The 22,988-nt window shown below is 44.2% G+C and overlaps 1 protein-coding gene across 1 annotated transcript in view; it reads left to right on the top strand.

Annotated features, from left to right (window-relative positions):
- Hephl1 (hephaestin like 1) overlaps window positions 1-22,988 on the top strand; it is a 63,328-nt gene that overhangs the window by 23,780 nt on the left and 16,560 nt on the right. Inside the window, exons 3-12 of the mRNA XM_021635175.2 lie at window positions 1,314-1,526; window positions 2,098-2,277; window positions 4,424-4,678; window positions 5,754-5,922; window positions 7,513-7,652; window positions 7,764-7,895; window positions 9,967-10,178; window positions 12,084-12,234; window positions 15,304-15,516; window positions 18,969-19,182. Coding sequence (XP_021490850.1) covers window positions 1,314-1,526; window positions 2,098-2,277; window positions 4,424-4,678; window positions 5,754-5,922; window positions 7,513-7,652; window positions 7,764-7,895; window positions 9,967-10,178; window positions 12,084-12,234; window positions 15,304-15,516; window positions 18,969-19,182 — 1,879 coding nt within the window. The remainder of the gene's footprint in view (window positions 1-1,313; window positions 1,527-2,097; window positions 2,278-4,423; window positions 4,679-5,753; window positions 5,923-7,512; window positions 7,653-7,763; window positions 7,896-9,966; window positions 10,179-12,083; window positions 12,235-15,303; window positions 15,517-18,968; window positions 19,183-22,988) is intronic.

Here is a 22,988-nt window from a genome sequence, read left to right as displayed (position 1 = left end):
GCATCCTTCTCCAAACATCAAATTACATTTTATGGTAAAATTTGTCAAGAAAACTTAGATCATATTTCCTTAGGGTTGCCACCTTATTTGAATTTGACTTGTAATATGAATCCCATTCATTAGCATGTGGTTTATATCCAATTTATGTTGATGAATGAACTGAATGTGTGAGTGATAGCGGTAGACCTGGAGCATGTCTATGTCCATCTCATTCCCTATCTGCAATAGTCCTCCTTACCGTTCAGTAACAGGGAAAGTTCTTTGCAGGGAAAGCCCTAAATTCCTGGTCCTTCGGGGTCCGTTGAGTCCATCTCCATTATGAACCTGACCCGTTATCATCTGATGATGATCCTGGACTCAGGCTGGTCACTCGCCTTTTGCATACCTTGTCACACTGTTTTGTGCAATGGACTTTCCTTAACTGAAAAATTCCATGCCAGGATCCTAGGGATAAAATGTAGCACAGGCTTTTTGATCACTCCACCCTGGCAGGGCTGCCTTGCCAGGCCACAGGGGAAGAAGTCGTGTTCAGTCCTGAGGCAACTTGATAAGGTGGTTGGTGGGAGGGGTTCCCCTTTTCTAAGAAATAATGGAAGGGAGAAGGGAGAAGAGGGAAGGAGGGTAGGACTGGAAGGAGAGGAAGGAAGGGCTACAATCGGGATGTAAGGTGAATAAGTTAATTTTTAAAAGGATTAAGAAATGTAGCACAGGGCAGCTTTACACACCTTACCTGCTATACGGCTGACCAGCTCTTCTTGTGTATTCTGATCCAAAACTACATTCCTCACATTACTTCGCTTTATTCTCCAGCTGTCCATGTGTCCATAGTACATACTGCAGTCTGTCCCTGAGATGATAACATCTCCGGAAGCCGGGAGAAATCCCAACCCTCCCTTCTCATCTTTTGTGGTACCCACTTGGGCAATGAATCTGGAATAGGTTCCCAAGTGGTGCTCATCATTTCCTCCACTGCTTGCCTGTCCCATCTCAAGATAATGGCAAGTGAGGAGAAATGAAACCCTTCAGACTGGAACAGCAGGATCATCAGCATCTTTATTAGGAAGACCGTGTTTCTGGGAGAAGCACTCTGTATGCATTCCCTCGCTGAGTCCTTCTGTCTTTGTGGGCTAGATCTCACCATCACAGCCATACCAGTGAAAACCAGGCTACTAAGAACTCAGCGGGTGTCACCTCAAGTTCCACAGCAAACACATTTAAATTCATTTATGTTTGGTTTCAAAGTCGTGCCCCCTTCCCTACAGCACAAAACCTGTGGGTTTTAATGTCATCTTTCATTTTCTTTTGGATAAAAGGAGCCTTATACCCAGATGGGACATCTGGAAGGAACAAAGATGATGACATGGTCCCTCCTGGCAAAAACTACACCTATGTCTGGCCAGTGAGGGAGGAATATGCACCTGCTCCAGCTGATGCCAACTGCCTGACCTGGGTGTACCACTCCCACATTGATGCCCCTAAGGATATCTGCTCGGGGCTAATTGGACCCCTGCTGGTGTGTAAGGAAGGTAGGCAGTCTCCCCACCCCCAAAGTTTCTTCCCAGGCAATGTGTGTGTTGAAAGTGTGTATAAGATTGAGGTCTTGCTTCATTACCTTCCTTGCTTCAAGTAGAATGTAACTCTTCCACTGATCTTTTTTTTGGCAACATGGAAGGTCGTGCTGACCTCACATCAGAGCAGACAATTCAGGTACTCTTTACAAACCACAGCAGGGTTCTGGAATTCACTTAATAAAAACAGAATTCCATATAACTGCATGTAGGAAAGTGAACAGTCTTGTCAAGTGACCAGTGACACCTTCGGTTTGCTCTTTTCGATTTCATGTGTCTGCACTGTCTCTAGCTGCTCCTCAGGGAGCAGCCAGGCCTCTGTGTTCTTAGTGCTCAAGCTTTCTGCATTGTGTGTGACTTTGCTACAGTTGTGTCATGTGCACCAGAGCTGGCATCTCTTAAATGTTGCAGGATTCAGGTTATCCTTGCTTATCTCCGTCAAGCTTTCTGAACACTGGTGGCAGGAGAGGGGCCTCACTTGGGTTTAGTTCACCTCTGCTTTTTCCCACTCTCCTGATGTTTCTGAAAGGTGTACTGGACAGGTACTCAGGGACAAGGACTGATGTGGACCGAGAGTTTGTTATCATGTTCACTCTTGTGGATGAGAACCAGAGCTGGTACCTGGATGAAAACATCAGGCATTTCTGCACGGACCCGACTTCTGTGGACAAAACCGATGCTGTTTTCCAGAGGAGCAACAAGATGCATGGTGAGTGTGTGCCATGAGGGGCTTTCTGCATGATGGGGTACTTCAGGGAAGCAAAGCAGGTGGAAACCCTGCACCTCATTCTGCAAGATGGGTATATTTGGATGACGGTTATAAGACATAATATACTTCGAACTCCAACAATCTGAGAAAGGACAAGGCCATATACACAAGCTGCATTAAGTAGGACAGACAAGACAGTGGTATAGAAAACAGAGAGAAAACAACCGGGAAGGTTCCTTCCTGATTATAACATTTAGACTGCCAGATTATAACATATAGACTGCTAGGAGGGAGAATAAAATTTCACCACATAACATATCCAGCAACTAGTGTCCATGTGTTTGTCAAACTTTCAGAACTATGCAGTGTGTGGAGTTTAAACACATACTTGTGAACTTACTGTCTTCTGGGCATTCTTTAAATCACCAAGATTCAGTGAGCATTCATCGGACACAAGATCTTCAATCATAAAAGAGAAAGTTGCAGTGAGTGATGCCTGAATTTTGCAGATGAAGAGTCTGAGGTCAAGACCGTTAATGGCAAACTCAGGCCAGGGAATAATCTGTACCAGAGAACTTCCTGAGAGAGCCTGAGCAAGGAAGTTCACTGGAAAAACATTTCCACTTCGCTGCCTTTACCTATATACACATCCAGGCTGGGCTGTCAGTCACCACACACATTCTGTCTTATATCACACACCTGCCATCTTCTTTCTGGTGATGCTTCAGCAATCTGGCAAGTAGTGGTACTTGGCAAATGTTTTAGAAGGGAAGAAAGGAGAGAAGGAAAAGAGAAGGACAGGAAGCAAAGAAAACAGAAAGAGGGAGGTGAACAGGACCTGAGTGGAAGTGATTGCTGGCACTAGTTTTATCGCTGCTCTTCAGAACAGGATGAAACCCCAAACACTGGGAAAACCACAGATAGTGTTTCAGGACTCACTGCCCATGAAATCCCTCCTACCATTCAGGAGTTATTCTTTTGTAATGAGATCGTCCCCCAGAAGAAATGAATTTTTTAAGCAAAGCTAACTTTCAGAATAAAAAGCAGCCTGTATACAGATGCAGGAGTTTGCACACAATCAATGGCAGCAAAGGAGACGTGCCAATTATAGAAGAAATCACTTGAAAAAAAAAAAACAAAACACACTGATATACAAAAGGTGTTAAATCAATGTAAGATTTATTGATCAATCAATTTAAATTTACTAAAATGACTTAGAATAAGGGTGCTGTCTGAGCCATTTTGTTCGGAACAATAGTTTCGTCTTTTTTTTTTTTAATGTATATGTATTTCGCACGCATGTTTGTCTATGCCTGGTACCTCAGGAGGCCAGAAGGATACATTGAATCCCCTGGAACTAGTGTGATACACAACTGAGGGTGCTGGGAATCAAATCAGGTCTGCTGCAAGAACAGCAAGTGCTCCTAAGTGCTGAACCATTCCTCTAGCCCCCAAGTAATGTTTTAATTTATTCTTTGAAATTTTCATACGTGTATACGATATATCTTGGCCATATCCACCCTACTCCCTGCTCCAAGGATCTCCATCATATCTCCATCCCAACATCGTGTCTTCCTTTTAAAATTTATTTATTTTTAACCTACTGCCTCCAGTTAACGCTGCCCATATGTGCATGAGCATACCACAGCCACCCACTGGGCCATGGGCAACCCTTGATGACCATACTCCCAAAGAAAAGTGACTCTTCCTCCCTCAGCAGCCGTCCACTGCCAGTTCCACCTCAGACATAGATAAGCCTACCTTATTTGTGCTGGCATTTTTAACTGGATTAATCTTGTATGAGGAGCCCCAGATGCTGTGAGTTCATGAGTGCAACCAGCAGGCCACGTCTAGAAGACAGTACTTCACAGCACCCCGCCCATCCTGTCACTCTTAGGTTCTTCCCCGCTTCCACCCCCAATCACAGTGTTTCCTGGGCCTTTTCAAAGGAGGGTGGATAAAGGTGTCCCGTTTAGGGCTGAGCACTCACAGTCCCTTATTCTCAGCACTTTTAATAGTAAGATTTTTTTCAGATTGGTGATTGCTGCAGGAAAACATTGTAGCAATGGCCCGTACAGGTTGCCCTGCTTCAGAACTGCTCGCATCTGCAGGGGAGTGTCTTTCACTGGTGTGTTTGTGTTTGCAGCCCTCAATGGATTTCTTTTTGGAAACTTCCCCGAGCCTGAGATGTGTGTTGGCGAATCTGTGTCCTGGCACCTGTTTGGGATGGGGAATGAGATAGACATCCATTCCATCTATTTTTATGGTAACACCTTCATCACCAGAGGGCACAGGGCAGATGTTGTCAACCTGTTTCCAGCCACCTTCCTAACAACAGAAATGATAGTGGAGAATCCTGGGAAATGGATGATAACCTGCCAAGTCAGTGACCACCTGCAAGGTAAGATGGATGGAGACCGGTGTGGAGAGGCTAGATGATGGGCGGTTCCACCACAGTCCCTGCTTCTCTTCAGCAGGTTCCATATGCATTGCATTTACTTGATTATTTAGCCTCTGCAAAACACAGTGTGCGTTTAGCATTCTCCCCAGATGTTTCCTATGGTGTTCTTAAGATCAATCTGAAACCTTAAAGGAATTTAGAAACTAGTAGACATTTACAAAGTGTGCGACATAAATTCCGCATGGTGTGCCACTCACTACTGAAGTTAGGGACAGTCATGGGCCACTGGGTGGGGACTGGGACTCAAAACCGGGGCCTCTGCAAGAGCAGCAAGTGCTCTTAACCGCTGAGCCATCTCTCCAGCCCCTGTAATTTGGTTTTTAAAACCAATAGTCCCATCTAGAGTCCCTGTATACTTTCTGAAGTGAAGCTGGTCCATTTCCACTTCCCTGCAGCTTACTCTTCTACTCATGGCTGTATTTCAGCAGTGTTTCCGTGTTGGTGAGCACAGAGTGACTGTGTCAATACTGATGCCTTCCATAACACTCCTGCTCGCTCTCTCGATCGCTGTAGCATCTTACAGATAGGTTTCCTGACATTTCTGGATTTGGGATTCCCAGATGGGAAGTGGATTGTTCCCTGTTAGCACTGCTACTCATCTGCCCACAGCGCATCCGCCCTGCATCTGTCTGACAAGGCTGGGTGGGAATTGTGACTCTTAGATCTTATCAGCCCTATCAGTGAACAATGGTGCTGCATAATCACCACTAAGAGAATTTTCCATTTGTTTACTGGGTGGTGTTATTTCTTTTCTGAACAACCCATTTCTGCCCCCAACCATTTCCTATTGGGGACTTACTTCTTTTCTTTATATGTTTAAACTGATGAATTTTTAATTTTCAATGTTTATTGCATTTAAATATATTAACCCTCCCCCCCATTTATCCTTTCTTGCTAACTCTGTTTATCATCTGATTTTCTGTATAAAAGTTTCCAATGCTGACGAAGTCAAAGCTGTCTGTTTCTCCTGGGCGCTTTACCCATGCTGTGGTTTGTGTGTCTCCTTCCTCTGCAGCTGGCATGCTGGGGCAGTACAATGTGGGCAACTGCAGGACCAATGTCCCTCACCCAAAGATGCAGGGTCAGCAGAGGCACTACTTCATAGCAGCGGAGAAGGTCCTGTGGGACTACGGGCCCCAAGGCTATGATAAGTTCACTGGATTTCCCCTGAATGCGTCTGGCAGGTGAGAGCTGTTGGTGCTTCTGGGTCCCTCTCCAGAGCAGTGTGCAGCAGGCTTTTCCCTATGATCTCACTGCATCTCTCTGGTGGTGGACATCATGACGTCATCGCTGCTAGAATTCTTATTGTGAGCTCTGCTGAGGACTGGGAGAGCAGCTATTTGTGATGGGTGGCTAGATCAAAACTCCAGAAACATTTATTCACTCACTAACTCACTCCCACTCACTCATTCAATCAATTTATTAATTCACTCACTCATAGATACATTTACTCACTGATTCATTCATTCATTCATTTACTCACTCACAGAGTCATTTCCCCTCTGATATACTCATCCATTCATTATCCGCTTATTCACTTACTCGTTCTCTCATTCAGTCATTCACTATTCATTCATTCACAGATTCATTAATTTACTTATTCATAATCCTTCACTTATTTATCAACTCATTCATTCCTTTTTTTTTTTTTTTTTTTAATCAAACACTTCCTGAGCACCTCCTCTGTGCAAACAGTGGTCAGGGCCATTTTAAGCACTGAGCTACAGAATGCGTGGGTGGAGCCGTAACAGACAGGGAAAAAGACAGGGCTCTGGATGGAGATAAGATCACAGTCTATTGGCACTCTCATGTCAGCGACACAGCCTTTCTGTCTTTTTCCTCTTCGTCCAACTAAATGCTATGTTTCCTCCGAAACCCAAGTCTAGCGTTGCCTCTTAACTGAAATCCCCACCTCCCTAGTCGTGAGTCTTTGGTCTTCTACAGCTATAGTATTTTTCAAGTTGACATAAAAAAAAAGAATTTTATTTTATGTGTATAGGTATTTTGACTCTATGTATGTCTGTGCACCATGTGTAAGCCTGATGCCTGTGAAGGTCAGAAGATGGTGTCAGATGCCCTGGAACTGGAGTTACAGATAGTTGTGAGCCACCGTGTGGGTGGTGGGAGCCAAACCTGAGTCCTCTGGAAAAGCAGCCATTGCTCTTGCCTGTTTTCAAGTTGATTTTTTTTTTTAAAAGTAGCTGTGAACTCTTGTGACTTAGAGTCATGGGTAGTAAGAGCATACAGAGCTAGCATGAGTCAGAAGCAATATCACTGTACCACACCATCTTAAAACTAGGGGTTTCAGCCATATAGTTTATAGACACTTCTCCATGGGTTGAGCTATGTGATTGACTGGTCATCATGCCTCAGTCTCCATATCTCAGTCATGTCAATCACGTGGCGGAGTTTGCCACGTACAAAACCTCTTCATCGGATCAGTGAGAGCTACAAGGATTTTTGCTCTACAGGAAAACCAGTTATCTCTTTATTGCGTTTTAGGACACTGTTCTGGAACCTCATTGCTGGTAAATGAGGAATTTTCCTGTGGTTTCTTTGTGGGGACTCTGGGGAATGGGGTGCAAAGGCGAAGAGGGAAATGGGCTTGAGAACCAGCTCTCAGGCTGGTGGTGATCCTAGGTGATCCCTAGGCATTGTGCTGAAGCTTATGCTGGCTTTGCTGGGGAGGTGGGTGGTGAGTTCCATGATGACTGAATCTGAATCTGAGAGATGGGTCTCATGTCTTCTCAGATTCCCATGTCTTCTTCCTACAGTGACTCCTCGGTGTACTTCACACAAGCTGGAAACAGAATAGGAGGGAGATACTGGAAGGCTCGGTACACGGAGTATGTTGATGCTACTTTCAGTAGAAGAAAGATGCCCTCTGACACAGAAGCCCATCTTGGAATCCTTGGTACCTGTGTCCTGAAGGGGTGTGCTCACCTGGGGGCAGATGTCTGCAGAGCAACTCTTCTGCTCTGATTCACCTCTCCATCTCTTTTCATCCTCTTCTCTTGCTTCCCAGGTCCAGTCATCAAGGCAGAGGTGGGTGACACCCTGCTAGTGACCTTTGCCAACAAAGCTGACAAGGTCTACAGCATTTTACCCCACGGTGTGTTCTATGACAAGGCATCTGATGCAGCTCCAAATGTAGATGGTAAGTCTCAACCCAGCTTACGAAGGACATTGGATGAGTGAGGGAAGGACTAAGAAAGAGACAGAGGTGATGGCTTAGTGGGTACAGTGTTTGCTGTGCAAGCATGAGGTCCTGAGGTTGGATCCCCAGGACCTGTGTAAAAGCTAGGAGCAATATGATGCCTGTCTATCACCCCAGAATTGGTGTGTGTGTGTATATATGTGAAAAGATCCCTTTAAGTTCATTTGGTGGCCAGTGTGTAGAAATCAGTGAGTTACATGTTCAAGGAGAGACCCTGTCTCAAAAAGTAAGGTGAAGAGTGATAGAGGAAGATGTCCAAAGTTGACCTCTGACCTTCCAATGAATATACCCACATATGCATTCCCCTATAAGAAAGAGCAAGTGTGTCTACCATACACACAAGGAGACAAATTTGGCTTAAGTCCCTAGGCCCTTCCTTTCCCAATTCTAAGTGATTATTTAAATCCCGTGAATGTTGTTCCTCTTTCCTATCCGTTTAGATACTAACAACAACGTCACAGGGCTTTGGACTGGACTGAAAGCATTAGCCTGGGCTAATCCCGAAGTCATCTCTTAGGAAACGTTAGTTTCTGTCTTTTCCCCTCAGTGACAAAAAAAGATCTATTCTATAGTCGCTTCCAGTTCTCCAACATGGAGAGCATGTCTGCTGTGAGTTTCAGGAAATTCTGCTGGTGAGAGCTGAGGGGAAAATCTGATCTCACCATGTAGTTGACATAAACATCTCACATGTGGTCTCTGATTGTATCCACCAGCAGATATTTATTAAAAAATAAGTATTGTGAGCTAAAAATCTACAGCCTCTGTGCCTCACAGAGCAGGGAGCACAGGCTCTCTGCCCACACAGGGGCAGCAGGAACTATCCTTACAGTGCTGATGCTGCTCATGGGAAACTCCAGTGTTTTGGTACATGTTCCATCTCTGCACTAGACAGCATGGCCACTAGGGATAACTCTTTGTCATCTACTATGAAGCCAGACCCCATGGAGAGTAGGCTTTACAGTGATGGTGAAGGGCTCAAGCAGAACAGAGGAGGGCGATGCTCCCTCAGACCCTCACCCTATCTCCTGTGCTCATTGTACCGGCTGCCTGTTATCCTCACCCTCAATTCAAGATGCTCAGAGTAACTGGGGTGGGTGGGGACAGTTCACAGGAAACACTGCAGAAAGCAAGAATGTTTACACTTCCCACTTTTCTAGTCAGAAAACTCACTGGGCAACTTTTTGAAGAGCAAAAGTCAAGTGCAGAGCAAGCTTGTAGCTTTTCCTGAGTGGGAGAGACCAGGGTGCCCTTGGCAGCACAGACTGAGAGCTAAGCATCCAGGAGTGGGAGTCATAGTTTCAATTCTGGGCTGCCTGTTCCCAGCTCTGAACCTTGGGCGCTTGCATACATGCTCTGACTTTTGTTGTCAGTTTACTTGCTACACTTGCACCCCGGATTTCAAGCTTGTTAAAGTTAGGGTTCTGTATTAACGATTTATTTTTAAATTCTTATTTATGTGTGCATGCATGAATACTGGTCCCTACTGAAGCCAGAAGAGGGCATCGGATCTCCTGGAGCTGGAGTTACAGGCAGTTGTGAGCCACCTGATATGGGTGCTGGAAACTGAACCCAGGTCCTCAGCAAGAGCAGTACATGCTCTTAACTGCGGAGCCCTCTCTCCAGCCCCCAACAATATGAATCTTGCTTAACTTTTCAGGGTATCTTCTGCAAGACTGAATATGATACATTTCACATAGAAGATATTTGGTGGTACCTTACAGACTTGGGTTCAGTTGTGTGAATGGAACATATTATCCTCTTAATATTGGCTAAACATGGCATGAATACAAAATAGGATACAATCTACAATGAAGGAAACACTTCGATTTCAGCTTCTATCTCATAAAGTAGCATATGAGGTCCAGGGAATATCAGGATCAAATTTGTAAGAAAAAAAAACAACTTTTTTTCATAAAATATATCATCAGAGAGAGCTACCCAGGGATGGAGAACCAGCCAGGCAAGCTTTAATGTTCTTGGCTGTGTGAAACTGTTTCTTTTGCATCCTCAGGATTTCTGAAACCAGGGGCTCATGTCAAGCCAGGGGAAACCTTCACCTACAGGTGGACGGTGCCCGAAAGCGTCAGTCCGACAGACGAAGATCCCCCCTGCCTGACCTATCTTTACTTCTCAGCAGTCCAGCCAATCAAGGACACCAGTGCTGGCCTTGTGGGGCCGTTGTTGGTCTGTAAAAAGGGAAGCCTCAATGCTGATGGGACACAGGTAGGCCAACAGGGCCACCTCACTCTTCCCAGGGCTATAGGTGGGAGGGACCCCCAGTGTGGCTGGAGATGAAGCAGCGACAGCCGGTAATAAAGCAGTGTCTCTTTTTTTCTGCAACTTTTGACTTTTATGGTCATGAGAGCTTGTTTAAGCTTTGAAAATGTAAGATGCTGACACAGGATCTTAGCATTTCTGCTTGTGGTGTGGTTGATATTTGCCCGGCTTCCTTGCCTGTATGTTGCCTTGATTCTGGAATCTTCAGAGATCTATATGGGTGTGTGATTGGGATCTTTCTTGCTGAGTGAGGTTTCTCAGACTTGGGCCCATCTGTGAACATTTTCAGCATCCTTTATCCAAATGCTCCAGATCAGTTTAATCAGGATCTTCCTGTGATTCCAGCCTGTGCCAAAGCTGATGGTTGCTATAAGTTATAGGAAATCAATCATGATGGCCAACAGGAAGAGGAGGCATGTAGATAGGCTGTTTGTAAGTCTCAACTCTGAGGCTTGGGTGGTTACCCTGATAGATGGGACAAAGCATAGGATTTTAAGCAGCACCTATGAAATTTGAGCTCATTTATGAAAAGCAGAAAATCTGTGCACTCAACCACCCATTTCACCATGATGAGAAACAGCAAGTCAGCTCATTTAAGTGCTATATCTTACAGTATCTGGTGTTGTATGGACCTGTTGTGTGTGGACTCAAGGACTGTCTCTCTAGGCTTTAAGGACAGAAGACATCTTGGTCTCTCTCAGATGGTCAATTCTTTCTACGAGGAAGTAACCTTGGAAAGGTGTGCATGCATAACTCAGTGAGCATGTGCTCTGTGCCTCAACAGCAACAAGGCAGTTGCAGTGTGTTGTTTGTATTTTAAAGGTGGAGAAACTGAGGCTCAGAGACACCGAGGGAGACTCAGGGAACTATTCCTAGTGAGTTTGAAGGTCACTGGACACGGGACTTGGCATCCAACTCTCCCTCTCCCATACACCGACCTGCTCCCCACTGTGGTGGCAAATTCTGAGCCAAAGAGGTTACGTGCCAAGAACTACTGGCAAAATGGTTCTCATTTTCATTTTTTCTGTTGTATCTACTCAATGAAAACTTTGAGAAGCTCCTAAGAGTCTGCAGAGGATGTTGCTAAGCCAAATATTATTTCATAGTAATACTGCTTACTCAAAATTCATGAAAACAGGCAACAAGAAAAAAAAAAAAACAATAAAGTATCTGATATTTAGCAGAGAGACACAACCATTTGGCTCCAGATAAAGTCATTAGTGTAAGAGGTAGCAGAGAAAATACGCCAGTCTCTCTGTAGCTTGAAACCTGCTCAGGATTCTTCTAGGTAGGTAGAAAGGGAGAGGCTTAGAGAGAGATTTTTTTTTTCCAGTTAGTTGTCACTATCTCTCCCAGAGGTGAAGGAGTGTCATGGAGTTCAGTCAGGTAACATTAGGCTAGTTTCTGACCATCCTTGCCCTCCACATAACCATTCAATTAAACCCCCAAATTCCATGTTCTGTCTCATTCCTTCTTTCCTACCTCTCTTCCTATTTCCCTTTCCCAACTTCTTCCATCTTCCTCTTCTCATCCCCTCCTTCTGTCTTTCTCTAGACACAATTACAGAAATATGTAGACTACAGGAAGAACAGGTGGGTAGAGAGAGGGACACAGAGCCTACATCATGTCATTTAGAGATAGCCAAGCAACAGAATAGAGTGGCTCGGATAGCAGACATGTTAGAGACAGATGGACAACAAAAGACAGGGCATACTCAACGTCCTGATTTATGAAATGATGAGTAATTCTATGGCTAATGTTGATGACTTTGCGTGAATTTTAGAACTAATTCAAGCTTTGTTGTATGTCTTTGTTTCTTCATTTTATTTATTTATTTATTTATTTTTTTAGAAAGGAATAGACAAGGAATTTTACCTACTGTTCACAGTCTTTGATGAGAATTTCAGCGGGTATCTTGATGAAAACATCCAAAAGTTTGCTTGGCATCCCTTCAGTGTCGACAAAGAAGACAAGGAGTTTGTGAAATCTAACCGGATGCATGGTACGAAAGGCTGGGCTGCATGCAGCTGGGAAATGGTCTTGAGCCTGCCTAACTTTGATGTCTTTGGTATTGCTCCTGATCCTGATCAGGAGGTAAAGCATTTTCTGCCTTCAGGTTCATGAGCTCCCAGAGCTACTGTGAACCTGACACTTCTAAAACATCATGCCATCCTTAGACAAAGCAACACAGAGTTTAAAGTAACAAAGAACACAGGTGATACAAAGCGTGGAAAATGGCCGATGAAGTTCCCACGTCCAGTCTGATAACAGGAGATAAAGAGAATAAGCACACATGCCTAAGTAGATCTAATCAACTAGAATGAGCAGCTGCTGCAAGGATTAATTCACCAAACACTAGTGGTTCCCACTTACCTTAATTTGGGAGAACTTATTAATTCTATCTCAGTTTCTGTTTATATCATAATAGTAAGCCACCCAGTGATTATCTGTGATTAGCATAAAGGTTATTTTTGTCAGCCACGTTGCCTCATGCAGCCAAGCAGTAAGCAAGAGGCCAGACACAGAACGCCACGAGCAAGCAGCTGCCCCACTTGGTAACATACTGCAGCGCCTCAGTACTTGTGAGAGGCTGCGAGAGCCCTCCTTTCAGTTCCAAGCCTAACATTTGTTACCTTTTGAAACAACATAGACGAATGAATAAACTAGGCTCCCAAATCCCTCTCTAGCTCAGGAAATTCCTAAAGTCCAAACTTACAATAACCCTCAGCAATCAGGCCACAAACTCCCATGATCCCCATTGCTCATGTCCAACAAATCCCCAACTTGGACCTGTGGAATACAGGAAGCAGTATCAGCTTTCAAGAGAGCTTTGCTATAACTAAACTAGGTTTTAGTTCCAGTCTTGCTTGCATAGCAAGGAAGGGGGAAAACCAAAATTTTAAGGGTAAAAGGCTTCATATGTTGCCCTGTCATGGGCTGTGTGTATTTTATAAGCTATATTCAAATGGTATTTGGTGAATGCATGAATGAATGAATGAATGAAAAGTCTAGAAATAGAAGCATTAAATACACCCTTACAGTCAGAAAAGATTTTCTTCAAACATACCCAAGTGTGGTAATAATCTCTCAAATACTGCAGACAAGATTTAGATAGTTTACTGATAAAAATATTACCAATGTCATTTAAAAATATGTTTTTTTTTTAAAATAATCTCCAGGGCTTTCTACTAACAATCCTAAATTTAAATATACCTGGTAAGCATCACTGGTTTGGCTGACAGACACAGAAATAAAAAGATTTTTTTTTTCACCAGAAGACCATCCATGTGTGTAATAGCTATTTTGTCCTGCTTTTGGCCTTAGGTGGGAGTCAGATACCAAGTGTGAGTCATAGGTACATGAGCTCACCTGTTTACACTGCTGTTCAGTGAAACCATTCATCCGTACTGAATCAGGATGCAATGTTTCAAAACCATCCCCAAGGCATTGTTCTAGAGACCTACCACTGATGGACTGGGATTGATAGACAAGGCAAAATTAACGGGTTACTCTGAAAGCATGGGGTCATTTTGTTAATTTTATTAGTTACTTCCTTGCTGCTGCATTTTTGTTTTGTTTTGTTTCTGCTGACAAAATTCCTGACAAAAGCAGCTTAAGGGAGGAAGGGTTTATTTTGGCTCAGCAGTTGAGTGTACCATCTATCATGGTGAGGAAGGCATGGAGTCAGGAGCATGAGGCATCTCATCAAATTGTATTCAGTGTCAGGAAGCAGAGAGGATAGAAGGAGGGAGAGAGAGGTGATGGAGGTCGGAGGGAGAGGTGGGAGGGGAAGAGGAGGGAGGAAAAGGGAGGGAGAGAGGAGAGGGGGGAAGGATGCTGGCCCTAGGGTGCTTTCTTCTTTTTATTCAGTCCAGAATGGGCATTCCTCTCTCAGTAAATCTTTCTGAAGATGTCCTCACAGATGCAGCTAGAGGAATGTCTCCTAGGTGATTCTAAACTGGTTAAGTCATCAGTGAAAATTACCATCACAGTCTTCATACTCACGTAACCCACAGACTTTTCAGTTATCTCGTTGGGGTAAGAGAGCGGACATAATCATTACAGCAAGCTTGTTTACTCAAGTTCTAACCTTTCAAAATATATTCGTCTCCGATGATATCTGCAAATGCAGTGCCAATTTATTGAAACTCTTCCGATTTGCTCAGAATCTATGAACTCAGTAAATGAACGCCTGATAATGTCTAGAAGCAAATGCACGTGGGAGTCTGTCTGAATCAAATGAATTGAATTTAATGAGTTAACAACTGAGAAAATCACTTGACAAGGAGATAACTAGATAATAACCTCAAAGAAAATTGGTTTTGCATTAATCATTTTCGGGAGAAATACGGAAAGATGGTGAAGTCAATTGATATTAATTTGTTTGAAAAATTATTGTTATTATTTTATTATGTGTAAGGGTGTTTTGCTTGCATGTTTGCATATGCACCATGTGGCCTATGGAAGCCAGAGGAGGGAGTCAGATCCCCTTGAACCAGAGTTACAGATGGTTGAGCTACCATGTGGGCGCTGGGAATTGATTCTTGGTCCTCTGGCCGAGGAACCAGCACTCTTAACCACTGAGCCATCTCTCCAATCTCCTCAAATGGCATTCTTACGAGGATGATGCTCCTGTGACATGCAGAGGTAAACCGTTAACTAGAAAGCACCCCAATGTGTTATCTGACAGTTTTGTTGTGAAAAGAACTTGCAAACAAAACAAAACAAAACAAACAAACAAACGAACAAAAAAAAACCCAAAAAAAAAAAAACAAAACAAAAAAACCACCTGATTTATTCCTTAGTGATTCTTGGAATTATGGTCTTAGAAAATGTGCTGCTACTTTTAATGTGTTTTGTAATGTTTGTGTATTTTCAGATTTATTGTTAATTCTAGCTGCCTTGTGTTTTTTTCCCAATAGTGTTCATTCTCTAGTAACAAGGATCTTATGTACAGTTCACAGTCTTGAGATTCTGCCACAAGCACACTTATAATCACTCTCTGAGATGGTGTTTTTCCCATGAGTACAGAATTACAACGGATACTCAGTATCTTCTCCTTTCCATTCAGCTATTAATGGATACATGTATGGCAGCCAGCCAGGTCTAAGCATGTGCAAGAAGGACAGAGTTTCCTGGCACTTGATTGGAATGGGCACCGACACAGACATGCATGGAGTTTATTTTCAAGGCAACACCATCCACCTACGAGGCACTCATCGGGACTCCCTGGCTCTGTTTCCGCATATGGCCACAACGGCATTCATGCAGCCAGACCATGCAGGTAAACCTAGCAGGGCCATCCTACATGCTCAGACCCCATCTTGTCCTCATAAAATCCTCCTCCAGGAAAAAACTGGTACTTCTAAGACTCTAGAAACACATATAGTTTTGATTCAAATCAAATTGCTGGCTATTTTAGTGCAAACATGTAGCATAAAAGGTAGAGGAGTTGTTAACCAAAATGCAGAGCTGGGAGTCCTTTGCATGTAATTTTGTCTACATACCACACAAACCTTAGGCAAATTCATACGCATCTTGGGGAAGCCACATGAACCTAGAGGAATCCATGAAAACCTCAGGTTAACCCACATGAATGCTTGAGGAGTCCAGGTAAACCCAGATAAGCCCAGGAGAACCCAGATGATCCCTAGGTGCATCCAGATGAACCCACAATAAGTTCATGTGAGCCTCGGGTGAATCCCCATGAATCTGGGGTGAATCCTCACAAATACTAGGTGAATATGTTCATTCATCTCCAGAGAGATACTCTTGTTCTCATTAAGTTCAAACATGGCTGAGGTTATGCCTCCTTCTTCGAGGCATATACCTGGCATGGATAGCCTGGTGGATGCTTTAGGCTGTGGATATAGCTGTCACTGTGTCCTGCTCTCCTTTCCCTGGGGTTGGATGGTGGTTTGGGGATGAGTTATTTGAGGACTTCTTTATTTTGAGTCTGTTGAGCATCCTTGCTTTCTCCAGAAGGCAAGCTGCATTGGGATTGGAGTCCATATTGTTCCTGGAACCTCTTCCCTTAGAGATTCCAAACTAAAGAGACCACTGGGACATTTTCACAAAAATTAGCAAGAAACATAAGAACATATGCTACTTGCCAGCGAGGATGGCCACTGTGAAGGGCATTCAATATGCTTCCTTTTCAACTTCTTCATCAGTCTTAACAAGAGCACATAGCAATGCTCTCTGAGATGAGTACCCGATGGACATCTTATCTTATAATGAGCTTTCAACTTCTTGACCTCACTCTGGAATCACAGCATATTTCAGGGCGATCTGGATGGAATCCGAGTGATCAGTTAAGAACTTGAGGCTAAGGCTTCAAAACCTTTTCCTAAGAGCTTCCTGCAAACAGAAGCCCTGTACTCTTTATCTTGGAATGCTCCTACAGTGTTCCACCCATCTGCATTAACATACTTGATTGGCTGTAAATCATCCAATCCAAGGGCTTTGCTCTGAACACGATGCTGGTTTTCAAACATACACCAAAAAGGAGCAGAGACCGAGAACAACTAAACCATTCCAATCCACAGACACAGGGATGCAAAGACCGGGCTGGCTGGCACACGCATAGCAATCCAGTCTCCTACTCCAGTGCTTTATCATTACTCATATGTCCCATGGCTTCGAAGGACCTTCATCCTAGTGATGATTTCTGGCTGTGTTTGGCAGTGAACATAAATCTGTGACTGGCAAAAAAGCCTGGTTATTTTAACATTTCCAGTCCCTGAACTGTGACTTGCAAAGAATAACTGAAAAGTCGGTAGAGGTCTGGAGAGATGGTTCAGTCAGTGAAGTGCTGGCTGTGTAAGCATCAGGACCTGAGTTCAATCCCCAGAACCAATGTGAAAGCTCTGTAGGTATTGTATGCACTTGGTTTCATAATGCTTTGTCTGGGCGTTATTCTCATTTTTATTATACAGTGTTTTACACACACACACACACACACACACACACACACACACATATATATATATAATGGTTTCTAGTTTTGTGTTTTTCTGGAATCTCTGTATCTGAATATGTGTATCTATGCATCTATGTGTCTCTTATGCTTTTTCTTTGGCCCCTTTTCTTCTATTAGTTAGTTTGTTTCATACTGTTCTGGTTTGTCTGTTATTATTTTTCTTTCTTTCCTCCTTCTTCTTCTTCTTCTTCTTCTTCTTCTTCTTCTGCCTGTTTGTATTCTAATAAGAGAAAGAAAAGGCGGGGATTTGTGTGGGTGGGGAGTTAGCAAGCCTGGGAGGAGCTGGGTGAGAGGAACCATAATTAGAATATATTATATGAAAATTTTCATTTTCATTTTTTTAATTTAATTTTCCATTTTCAATTTTGAAAAATAAAATGACTTAGCTGCTTTAATAGGTAATCAAAAAAATCTGTATGTATTTATAATCTTCTCTGAGGCACACTGGCCATCCAGACTAGCCTAATTTCTGGGTCTCAGGCCAAAGACTATCTCAAAAAAAAAAAAAAAACAAAAAAAAAACCCATGTGCTCCTAAGGAATGATATCCCAGGTTGGCCTCCATGTGCAAGCCTGTATACATACATGCACACACACAGAAAGAGAGAAGGGGGTAGAGCCAGTGGTAGGTAGCAGCTCACACTGCTTCCTTTGCTCTGGAGAAGACAATGGCTCCACTGTTGAGTGGCCACAATGAATTCTTGATCGTGCTTTAACCAGATACAGGCCGGTGTAGAGAGAGGTCTTCTCTGTGGTTTTACAAAGACCTTCCTAGGTCTGTAATACTAAGAATACCTTTGTATTTGCTATGCTTTATTGGGATTCTGTTCAAAGCGAGCTCAGTGAACCCTTGAACTATCTGGCTTTGCTCATGCAGAAATGACAGTCAGCATTCAGACAGGAGCTACAAGTGCAGGGAGTGGAGTTCCCTGTGCGTTATGGGTGGTTATGGACAGGCACGCCAGTATTTGGCTCCAAGAACAGTCTGTTAGAGAATGGGGAGACTGAGCCAGAAATTTCACTGAGAGCTGATATCTTCAATGATTTCATTTTATGGTGAGTTTAATTAGAATATAGATATATATTCTAAACATACACATGTGTCAACACATCTAGAAATTCAGTTTTTAAATTATATAAATTTCTGTCAGACATCACTGTTGATACTCTATAGAGAAGTACAGTCGGTCTTTTCCTTTTATTTTTATTTTTTCCTTTCCATCAGCATAATACACAGGAGCCTTCCCTGGCTCAAGGCTATAGTGAAATAATCCATTTGACTTTCGTGCGTACTTGCTTTATAATTTACGAAATCCTTCAGGGCAGAATCCCTAACCGTGGCCTAATTTGAGCGCTGTCTAGCTCTTTCATCTCACAGGTAATTAGTTCCCTGTAAACTGGGCAGGGCTGTGAGAGCGGTAAAGATCAGTAATTTTCCAGGAGTGACTGGCTGTAAGCAGGCGTGTGTTAACACGGATGAGCCAGCGAAAGCCCTTTCTTGGTAACAATATTCTGATTTTCCCCTACTACAAATGAATTTTATGTAGTATTTTCCCCTCTTAAAAAGGTATAGTCAAAAACAAAAAAAAGCAACTTATTCCTCATAAGCTCTGCTTTAAAAAATACCGTGAGATAGGTAATCGAAAAGTCTACCTTACTGGTTACTGATGATGGAATAGAACGTGTAAGTTTAGCAAGATCACCGCCACCAGAAACGTCAAGTTGTGGGCGCGACACCAAGCCTTCTCTCCTCAGGTATTTTCAAGGTGTTCTGTTCCACCTTGCACCACTTCGTGAGAGGCATGGGTCAGATCTATGAGGTCAGCAGCTGTGGCAACAGGGACCCTTCTGAGCCGCCTTACGGGATGCTAAGAACCTTTTTCATCGCCGCTGAAGAGGTAGAATGGGATTATGCCCCTAACAAAAACTGGGAGTTCGAAAAGCAGCACTTGGACGCAGGAGGGGAAAGGTACCATGGGCGAAGCCACGGCTCTTCGGTGGGAATGCGCATGCTCTGTGGGCCTTAGCACCCGTGGAAACCAAGTGGCCGGGCTTTACGTGCATAGTTCAGCAGGCAGAGAATTTTTCCTTATGAGCACAGAAAATTAGAGACGCTTCTGTCGCCTCACCTGAAAATAGGTCAGAGGTCATCCTGAGGGCCCCCACGGTGGATTCCTGCCCCTCCCCTAGTCACCTAGCTGTGATGGGTCTACCTCGTGGCTGAGGAGGATGGATGGATGGATGGATGGATGGATGGATGGATGGATGGATGGGCTTTTGAATGAGAACTCAGATGGAAGTGTTTAAAGGAAGAGTGAGACCACAGCAACGGTGAGAAGCACCTATCCTACACTGTCCTGACCACCCATCCCTTACAAATCCTTCATGTCTGCAGTCACAGACATCGCTACACAATGCTTTCCTTAAGCTCAACACATCAGTTGCTCTCTTACTGAACAACCACTGTTCTGAGGAAGAGCTATTGAAGCATTGCCACCTTAGGGATAAGTGGGGCAGGGGGGGGCAGGAATAAAGTAACTATGGAGGTTTGCCCTGAAGGTAAGAGCATTAAACAAACAAACAAACAAACAGAAACAAACCACCTACTCAATTATTCACTCATAGTTTGTTAATCTAGACACACATCTTTGAGGCAACTTGTGTTGCCAGTCCAGGTTCAACACTGCTGTTCTCTCTGCAGAAGATGAAGACTAATTTGGCCTTCTCTAAAACAATTATTTCACTAAGTTCTTTCGCCTGCAGCCTTAGCTCAGAGTGCATAAAGTGAACAGCCTTCACTTCACCTTGTGTGTGAAGCTCCTGTCCCTCTGTCATGTGAACAAGAGGAAAGTACAGCTTTGGGACTCTGGGCTAAACGGCCTGCAAAACCAGGAGGGGCTAGTGGGGAAGAAGGCTAAAAGGGATTAGTTCCCCACTGCTCTGGTTAGTGACCTTAAGTCAGCAAAAGTGAGGTGGGATAAGGATGTTGCCACACAGTCAAAGTGTACGAAATGCTGTAGTTTTATCGGTTTTATGAGCAGCCCAGGGGCAGCAAAATGGCTCAGTAGGTAAGGGGGCTTGTCCAAGCCTGATGACCTGTGCTTGGTCTCCACATCGCACAATGGAGGGAGAGGACCAACTCCCGGAAGTTGTCCTCTGACACCACCCCTAGACACACACAGCATGGCATGTGCACGCCCTTCTAGTGCGCGGCCACAGCGTCTCCATAGACAGGAGCTGACAGACCAATGCCCTCCACACACCAGCTTTTGCACCTACGATTCTTTCTTATTTTCAGTACTGAGGATCAGTCTGGGATTAGAGGCCTCCTTCAGCTATACAAGCAGCTGCTTGTTTGAAACAGGGTCTCATTAAGTTATCCAGGTTGAAATTCCGTTTCTGGTCCCCCTGCATCAGCCTCTGGAGAAGCTTGCAAGTGTATAGTCTACACCTCGGGCTTATGCATCTGATTTTGCCCCAAGGCTATTATTTTGACCCACTTTCTGGTTCAAGTCACCTCTGAGATATTTATTCTCCCGACCAGCACAGACCCTCTGCACCACTTTGGCACCTGAATTTCTTTGTTGGAGGTTTCTTCAGTTTGCTGGGAAGGCATCAGGATTCCTGAAAGGCAACACATGGACCCAATCCTCACAATGTGGACATCAGATTTGTGCAACAAAAGCAAATCTGAAAAAAAAAAAAAAAAAAGAAAAAAAGAAAAAAAAACTAGATTAAATTGCTGTAGAAAATTGAAGTTATGGTGCTAACACTCTGGGCTTGAAGACGAGTATGTGTATGATTTAGCAATCCCTAGAATCATCATAATGAACATCTACTGAGCAATAATTATACACCAGGCTTCTGCTAGGACGTTTATAAAGTATTCGTCATAGTAGCCTCACAGCACACTTTGCTCACTCAGCCAGCATCTTCCTAGCATTAGGTTTGATAAGGTCTATATAGCAATTGATGTGTGCTTTTTGCAGCAGAGGAGAGCTGGGAAATAGTGAACAGAGCACAGCTAAGACCCTCAGATCATAAAGTAGACTCTCCTGCAATAAATGGAGTCAAGTCAGAGGTGCACATGTAACTGCTGAATGTCTGCTGTGCGAGCTGCTGGTGAAACAGTGTAGAGCACAGACCAGGGCTTTCCCTCACTGAATATACGGTCCCCCAGGACAATGCTGGAACCTGCAGGGAGGGCAGCAGTCTCTGACGAGGGGAGGCTAGTGAGAACCCACAGGAGAACACACAGCCCCCTGTAGGGGAGGGGGATGGTTCAAGAAAGCTCCCTGGAGGAAACAGTCTTCGAGATGAGATGTGGAGAGTAAGACAGTGGAAGAAGAGGAAAATAGTTCTTGGCAGAACAACCAACATGCCCAAAGACAGGACGGGTGGAGGGCTCACCATACTCAGGAGAGCAAATGCTTAGGATGACCAATGTGTCTCAGGAGTGCAACGACCACAGTCAGATTCAGGATCATAGACAGATTCAGGAAAGACAGATAATGCAGGGTCTGAGTCAAACCAGGTAGGTTTGCCGTGGAAATCATAAAAGGCTTCCCACAAGGAAGAGAGGGTCGGACTTAGAGCAGATCCCTCTGTCTGCGGAGTTCAGTGCAGGAAGGCAATTGATAGGTGGCAGGGAGAGCTTTTGAGATCAGAATGCCAGTGGTTAACTTGGGAGAAGTGAAGGACATTAGATTCACCCTGTTTTAGAAAGGAAAGTGATTCCCCTCCCCCCCCCCCGGGAATGAATAGCTCACTGTGGAGCCCAGTCTGGTGTTGAACTAGCGTTCTTCTGTGTCAACCTTCCAAGTAGCTAGGGTTATATATAGCTGTGTCTCTGTACCCCGCTGTTTCTGAGTTTTTTCTTCTCCATCTCTTGTGACCTAGCTTGGTGACAGACACACAGAGCTGGTCCTTATTTTTCACATGAACTTACAAGGGTGCCTACTTGTTAAAATCTGTCTTACCCCACTCCTAGCCATAGCTTTTGCATTTGTGTGCTTTATGTATTCCACTGTTAGAAAGAGCAGGCGTGCGGAAGCCCTGTCTCATGTTCCCAAGCACAACAGTGCTGGGATGTGTTGATGGAGGAAATAAAAGAACCAGAGAGGCATCACTCAGGCCCAGTACAGTGCTGGGAGCGGAGGTCAGTATTAACACATCACCCACATCTTAACGTGGCTTTAAACAGGTACACATACAACCCACTGTCTGGGTGGGTCTCTAGAACATAAAAATAACAAGAATGTCACATTTGTACACAGCTACATTCACAGTAGATACGGACCCTGCAGGCTTGGGGGTCTTCAGAGTGGAAGAGTGCCTGCAAGGTATACAGAATGACAGCCGGGAGAGCTGGAGGGTTTCAGAGCTGTGAAGCATGTGTGCGTGTGTGTGTGTGTTCACTGTGAAGTGTGTGTATGAATGTGTGTGTGCGTGCACCTAGTGCCAGCCTGAGAACCGCAGCCTATGTTGCTCATCAGGATTCTCTGAGGTTAGCCCAGTTTAGAGCCCTGCAGCAGGTGACAGCGATAGCTCCCTAACGTGGCCATGGGTCTGTGTGAGGTTGCTCTCGTGAGGACATGAGGAGCTCTGAGGTACTGACTCCTAATCCTGCCTCAGAAGTGGTGCAAAGGCTATCTTCCTGGGGAGACCCTGGTCCCACCTCCTAGGGGTTGGGGAGTATCAACCCAGAGCACCCCAGATAACAGAGGCACTCACGGTCTTCCCGCCTTCAGACAACCTTGATTTCTAATGCTTCTT

The sequence above is a fragment of the Meriones unguiculatus genome, chromosome 1 (genome assembly GCF_030254825.1).
Source record: "Meriones unguiculatus strain TT.TT164.6M chromosome 1, Bangor_MerUng_6.1, whole genome shotgun sequence".
Classification (NCBI taxonomy): domain Eukaryota; kingdom Metazoa; phylum Chordata; class Mammalia; order Rodentia; family Muridae; genus Meriones; species Meriones unguiculatus.
The sequence above is the reverse complement of the archived record's forward strand: the minus strand, read 5'-3'. Positions and strand labels throughout refer to the sequence as shown.